This window comes from Empidonax traillii, unplaced genomic scaffold (genome assembly GCF_003031625.1).
Source record: "Empidonax traillii isolate 1590-97213 ecotype Southwest subspecies unplaced genomic scaffold, ASM303162v1 scaffold1724:size79124, whole genome shotgun sequence".
NCBI lineage: Eukaryota > Metazoa > Chordata > Aves > Passeriformes > Tyrannidae > Empidonax > Empidonax traillii.
This window is the reverse complement of record NW_020956917.1, coordinates 23,080-29,999: the sequence shown is the minus strand read 5'-3', so window position 1 is coordinate 29,999 and position 6,920 is coordinate 23,080. Positions and strand designations below refer to the sequence as shown.

The following is a 6,920-nucleotide window of genomic DNA, read 5'->3' as shown; positions in this document are numbered from 1 at the left end:
CCCCCGTCGGTGCTTCCCCCCCCCCTTCCCCGGCCGTACCGTATCGCGCTCGGCCCGGAGCTCCTCGATCTGCCGCTCCTTGGCCTGCAGCTGCTGCTGCTGCTGCTCGATCAGGTCCAGCTGGAGCAGCAGGATCTGCCGCAGGCAGGCGGCCTGCCCGGGCGACCCTCCGCCGGCGCCCATCGCTGCGCGGGCCGCGGGCCGCCGCTTCCCCGGCTCCGCGGGCCCCGCTCCCGGCCCCGGCCCCGCTCCCGGCCCCGCCGCCGCCGCCTCCCCGGGCAGCCCGCCCGCATCCCCCGCCGCGGCCCTGCCCCCGCCGGCCGCCGGCCCCGCCGCGGCCCCGCTCCGCTCCCGCTCCGCCACCCCGCAGCCGCGGCCCGTGTGTGCCCCCAGCGGCGGCGGGGCCCGGGGCCGCCGGGCCGGCGGAGCGGGGCCTTCCTCCCCCTCCTCCCCCCCCTCCTCCTCCTCCTCCTCCCCGCCCGCCCCCTCGGGCCGCCGCCGCCCGCCCCCCCGGAACGCCGTGGACCGCATGGCCGGGGCCCCGTTACCGCGCGCCGGCAGCGCGGGGCGGCGGCGCGGGGGGCGCCGGGGGCATCGGCGCGGAGCGGCCCCCGCCCCGGGGACGGCCCGCGCGGGGACGAGCGGCGCGGGGGGGGGGCGGCGGGGCGGGGGTCGGTACCGGGCACGGGACCCCGGGTACCGGCGAACGGGGCCCGGCGCGCATGCGCCGGCGGCGGTGGGGGCGGTGGGATCCCCGGGGGTGAGGAGCGGGGGGGGTGGGGGGGCCCGGTGGGGACCCCCGGCACGGAACCCCCGCCGCTGCCCGCGGGGCGGGGGGAGGGTGGTCGCGGCACGCGGACGCGCGTGGGGCGAGGGGGTCCCCGCGCTGCAGTACCGGGGGCGGCCGCCCGGGGGCTCCCGAGAGCGGTGGTACCGCCGCTCCGCGCCCGTCCCCGCCCCACGGGGGGGGTCCCGGGTCACGGGCCGGTCCCGGGGCGGGAGCACCCCCGGACCGGGGCACAGCGGGGCTGGCACCCAGCCGCGGTCATGGGCGGGTCCCGCGGCGGGGCGGGGGGACCCCCGGACCGGGGCACGGAGGTGCTGGGACCACCCCGTTACGAAGGGGTTGTTCCGCTGTGGCTCACGGGGTCTGCACAGCCCCCCCCAGAACACACAGAGACACACACACACAGCTCTGCAGTTCCTGCTGTGCAAGGACATGCACACACACACAGAAACCCGCAGCGCCCCCTCTGCAGAGGCTGCAGCCCTGGCACACACGCCTGTACATACATGCACATGCTTGCACACACACACACGTGTGTGTCCCCGCAGGGAGGGGCTGCACCCCCCACTGCAGCACATGCAGCCCCGCAGGCACTGCAGCCCCTGCACATGCAAACACACACCCCAAACTTCAGCCCCTGAGCACACGTACATACGTACACATATGTACACATGTGCACTTGTGTGGACACATGTACACATGCACCCCCAGACTGCAACCCCAGAGCACACACATGGATGTGTATTTGCACGTATGGACATGCATGTACACACATACCCCAGGCTGCAGAGCGCACATACGGACATATATGCACATGTATGCACGTGTATGTACGTGCACACACACCAGACTGCAGCCCCAGAGCACACGTATGGACGTGTATTTGCATGTATGGACATGTATGTACACGTATACACACACAGTATCATTTCCCGCCCCCCCCGTGCTGAAACTCCACCCCCCCAGCAGCACACGGGTCTTTGTCACCGGGGCCACACAGGGGCCACGCGTGGCACGTGCTGGGGACGCACAGGGGACACGTGGGGGACGTGCCTCTCCGCAGAGCTGCGTTCAGGGACAGTCACAAACACAACACGGGGGAGTCACCCTTCACCCAGCCCACCCCATGAGCCTCGGGGTGCCCCTGTGTGCGGTGCCCGGGTCACACCCACGGTGCCCCCACCACGGTGTGGCACGAGGGAAGCCCCTCCACGGTCTCTGCTGTGCTGTGGGTCACACCGAGCCCTGCCGTGCCCTTGGCGTGTGCACACGCATGGCCGTGGCCGGACACGGGGGGGGCTGTGGTTTGTCCCTGTGGTTGTCCCCTCATGTGACTGCGCACATACATGTGCGTGGCGGTGTTCATACGCACGCGTGTGGTTGTGCACGCGTGTGACTGCTCACACACATGCAAGGCCGTGGTTGTGTGCAGGCATGGCTGCTCTCACACGCACAGCCGTGCTCACACACACACACACACACACACGTAGCCATGTTCACACACACGCGTGGCCGTGCTCACACGCACCCCCCCTGCCCGTGCACACGGGTGCCGTGTCCCCGCCGTGCCCGCTCTGCCGGGCCGGTGCCGGTGCCCGGTGCCCATCCCTGCTGCGGCAGGCCCACGTGCCGGCCGGCGCCCGCCCGCACATGGCTCTGCAGCAGGGAGGCTGCTGGGGCTAAAAATGGAGCAGGGCGCACATGCCAGCGCCACGTGACGCGCATGGAGAGGCCTCCCCGCGCGAGGAGGAGGAGGAGGAGGAGGAGGAGGAGGAAGAGGAGGAGGAGGAGGGAGCCCGCTCACATGGGCCGCTGCAGATGCCAACCGGGCCGCCGGCCACGACGCCGCGGCCGCTGTGTGACCTGTGGTGGGGGGCTGACGGGGTGCCCCCCCCCTCTCCAAACACGTTTGACCTTTGGGAAGGTCAAACATGGGGCAATGGGGGCGTGGGAAAGGGGAGGAGGGTCCCCAGGCGGGGGGTGCGAGGTGGGGGGTCCAGAGGCTGAAGGAGCCTCCAGTGCTGCTCCAGGTTCCTTGTGGGGTCCTGTGGCTGCAGAGGGAACACAAACACATGAGATCTTGGGGGGGGGGGGGGCAGGTGAGGGGGCCCCCAGCTGCTCCCCCTGAGGAGGCTCCTCAGCCCCTCCAGCATGGTGAATACACCGGCATTCCCCATCCCCCAGGGGTCCTGCACCCCCATATTGCAGCATCACCCCAATTTCTGGGTCCCTGCACCCTCCCAGGGTCCCTGCACCCCCAGACCCTAAACCCCTGCACCCTTCTGGGGTCCCTGCACTCTTCTGATCCTGTACCCCTTTTTGGGTCCCTGCACTCTTCTGGGGTGCATTCACCCCTAAATCTTGCACCTCCACAAGTCTGTGCTCCCCTGCACGCCCTGACCCTGCACCCTCCTGGGGGTCCCCACACTCCCAGATCCTGCACCCCCTGACCCTGCACCTCCTGGGGTCTCTGACCCCCCCAAGCCCAGTCTTCTCCATCCCGCAGTTCTGGGATGCATTGGGGTGCCCCCACCCGCCGTGGGGTGCCCCTGCCCGGGCCAGGCCTGCCTTGTTTACCCGATTTTTCCCGTTCCCGGGGAGGGAGGGCGATTCTGGCAGCAGGAGCTGCTGCCCCAGCCAAGAGCTGGGGGCCGAGCCAGGGCTGCTCCCAGAAGGAAAACACCCCAAACTCACCCCAAAACCAAACCCCACGACCACCCTCTTGGCCCCCCACAGCAGCACCGGGGCTGCTGCAGCCCCCTCCCTCCCTCCCCCACTGCCGTCAGTTGGGACAGATGAAAGGGGGCTCAGGGGTGCAGGACCCCCAAGTGGGTGAGACCCAGCACCTCTGGCCTCCCACACTCACAGCTCTCGGTGGGGAAACTGAGGCACGATGTGCGTAGGGTGACACGGGGACACAGCTGGACCCGGTGTCCCCAACTCCACGGGGCTACTGCAGCCCCACGGTGGGTGTGGGGGTGTCCAGGTGGGTCTGGGAGTGCAGGGCTGGGGTCCTGCCCCCTGCCAGCCCCAGTGTCCAGCCCAGGGACAGGTTGCGGGGGAGGGGGGGGGGGTGACAGGCGGGAACGAACCCCCGTTCCCTGCGGAGACTCCCCCCCCCCCCTTTTCCTGGAAAAGGTTCAACAAGGTAAACAAGGCTCCAGCCCGGAGTAAAAATAAACCCTCGGCACGCAGGCGCCGGGCGGGAAGCGGGACGAGCGTCACGCGGCACGGCCACGGCACCGGCACCGAGCACCGGGCACCCCTCACCCTGCACCGGGCACCCCTCACCCCATTGCCCCACCGCTGCCTCCCGTTCCCCTGTGGCAGGGGAACGGGCATGGGATCAGCGCCTCCCCCACCCCCCTCCCGTGGGGGGTGCTGGAAGTTGGGGGGAGGAGGGGGGTGCAGTTGGGGACCACGGCATGCCTGTGGGAGCGACTGGGGTGAGACGGGTGTGCCCCCGACATTCCAGGCACCCCTTGGCATCCCGGCGCTGCGGGACAGGGCAGAACTAGGCTTGGGGGGGTGGGGGGGCAGAGACCCCCGGAGGTGCAGGGTCTAGGGGTGCAGCGACTGCAGGAGGGTGCAGGGGGGCAAGATCTGGGGTTGCAGAATGCAGGGGTGCACAGATCCGTGGAGGTGCAGGATGCAGCGTGTGACGACCTTGGGGGTCCTTGAGGGTTGCCCCCTTTGCGCCATGGACTGGTTGGCACGAACGCTGCCATGATGAAGGGGCACGGGGACCCTCGGGGAGCGCCCCCACAGGTGTCCTCGGGGCACCTCAGCTGCAGCACCCCGCTGTCCCGGTGGCTCTCGTGGTCCCTCTCCCCCACCCTGCTCTCCATGGGTAGTCCCCAGAGTCGGGATATTCCTGGAATATCCCGGCTGTGCCCTGCCTGAGACCCTTGCTCATAGCACTCTCACCCTGCCCCATGGCAGGACCCCACAGTGGGACCCCAGGGGTTTTATCCCGTCCCTCCCAGCCCCACTCCCTTCCCGGGGATCCCTGAGGGATCAGCGTCCAGGCGAGCATCCCTGGCGCCGTGTTCCGTGTGCCGCAGCGCCGTGCGCAGGGATGTTTTCCCAATCCAGACGTGCGGCTGAGTCATGGATAATCACCGGGAACGTGCCGGGAGGGGAACGAGGAGCCGCGTGGGGCCGCGGGCACCTGCACGGTCGGGACACCCTGGGCACGGCCCCGCTGGGAGCGGGGATGGGGCAGGAGGGGCCCCTCGCCCCAGGACCGGCGTCCCCCCCGGGTCCCCCGGGTCCCTTGCCAGCCTGGCCCCACATATCCTTCCGGGAGCTGCCGCGGTTCTCCCGACCGGAGGTGCCCCAGCACAGCTCAACCGCCCGCTGACTCAGGGCAAGAGCACGTCCTGTAGGGTGTCGGGGTGTTCCTACTGCCCCAAAAGCCAGGAGCACTCTCAGCATTCCCCCCACTCCCCCTGGGAACCCCCAGCTGAGGAACGGCCCCGCACACCCAAAAGGGCTGGAGCCAGGGGGGTCCTTGGGCCACAGGGCTCCGGTGTCCCCCCCTGCCCGGGGCACCCCGCACAGCCGAGGCACCGGAGGCCTCCCCCTCCCGTGGGATTAGCTCCGAGGATTTCCCAGCTCTGGCACATCCGTGCTCTGCTCCTTCTCATCCTGGCTGGGGGCCAGGACAGCGCCCGGCACGTGGCATCCAGGAGGGTGCTAAGCACCCCCAAAACCCTCCCCTCGGCGAGGGGGGCACGATCACCCACGGAGCCCCCGGTGTCACCGGGCTGGGCTGGCCCCGGCGCTGCGACCCAGATCTGCCACCGGCTCTGCTCTGGCATCGCCGCAGCCCCCGCGGCAGCCGGGAGCGGGGCCAGGCTGGGACGTGGATGCCAGGCACGTGCCACAGCGGGCACCCGCCGTGGGCAGAGTGGGGACAGCAGGGACTGGGCAGGGGGACATTGCAGGGGGCAGCGGGCAGGGGATGTGGCTGTGCCAGGGGCTGTGCCATGCAGAGTCCTTCCTGCTGCGGGGCGGGGGCTGCAGTGCTGGGGCCACGCTGGTGGGCAGAGGGGATGGTGTCACAGGGGTACCTGGGGGTCCCTCGTGCAGGGGACAGTGCCTTGAGGGGTGACAGAGGTATCTGGGTGTCCTCAGTTCAGGGGATAGTGCCTTGAGGGCTGACAGGGGTGCTTGGGGGTCCCTATTGCAGGGGCAGTGCCATACGGGGTGGCAGTGCCACCTGGGTGTCCCCAGTGCAGGGGACGCTGACATGCAGGGTGACAGGGATACCTGGGGGTCCCCAGTGCTGTGCCGGGTGACACAGGTGTCCCCAGGGGATGGTGCCACACACAGTGACAGCGCTGTGCCCGGGTCTCCCCGCTGCAGGGGACAGTGCCACTCTCAGGTGTCCCCAGTGCGGGTGACAGCGCTGTGCAAGGTGACAGGGCTGCCAGTGCCGCGCCTGGGGGGTCTCCGGTGCCGGGGACAGCCTAGTGCCAGGTGACAGAAGTGTCAGCGGTGCAGGGCACAGCACTGAGCCGGGGGGGTCCCCGACGCAGGGGCGACACGAGGGCCACCCGGCGCCCACGATGCAAGGCACGGGCGCGGGTGCCGGTCCCCGCGGTCCGTCAGGCGGCCCCGGTGCGGGGGTCCCCACCGAGCCCGGGCTCCCCGGCGGCGGCGCGGGGCCGGGGCCGCCGGCGGAAAGTGTGTCACTGGGGCACGAGGCTGTCCCCGGGAATCACATGGGGGAGGCGGCGGCGCCGCGTGCGGCCCAGTGCGCAGCCGCGGCCGGTGCGGGGGGCGGCGGGGCGGGCGGCGGGCGCACAACAGCCCGCACCGGGCGGCGGCGCAGCACGGCTCAGCTCCGCTCGGCTCCGCTCCGCTCCGCTCCGCACCGGGAGGCTCACGGGGCCCCCGAACAAGGATGGCGGCCCCCGAGGCCGGCAGCACAGGTCAGTGCCCCGCCGGAGCCCCCTCACCCCCGCGACCACCGTGCGGGCAACGGCAACGGTCCCCCTCTCGCCCCGCCAACACCGGAGCGCATCGGGGGGCAGCGTCCCGGGACCGCGGCGAGGGGCTGCGCGCTGAGACCGCGAGTTGGAGGGGTCCGGACACCGGGACCGTGGGGGTCCCGCTCGCCCGACCG

The 6,920-nt window shown here is 71.1% G+C and overlaps 2 protein-coding genes across 2 annotated transcripts in view; one reads left to right on the top strand and one right to left on the bottom strand.

Moving 5' to 3' along the window:
• The window catches only part of MSL1 (MSL complex subunit 1), a 4,911-nt gene extending 4,726 nt beyond the window's left edge, over window positions 1-185 (bottom strand). The window contains exon 1 of the mRNA XM_027908484.1: window positions 40-185. Coding sequence (XP_027764285.1) covers window positions 40-183 — 144 coding nt within the window. The 5' untranslated portion in view covers window positions 184-185. The remainder of the gene's footprint in view (window positions 1-39) is intronic.
• Window positions 186-6,616: 6,431 nt separating this feature from the next.
• The window catches only part of NR1D1 (nuclear receptor subfamily 1 group D member 1), an 11,124-nt gene continuing 10,820 nt past the window's right edge, over window positions 6,617-6,920 (top strand). Inside the window, exon 1 of the mRNA XM_027908488.1 lies at window positions 6,617-6,726. Coding sequence (XP_027764289.1) covers window positions 6,699-6,726 — 28 coding nt within the window. The 5' untranslated portion in view covers window positions 6,617-6,698. The remainder of the gene's footprint in view (window positions 6,727-6,920) is intronic.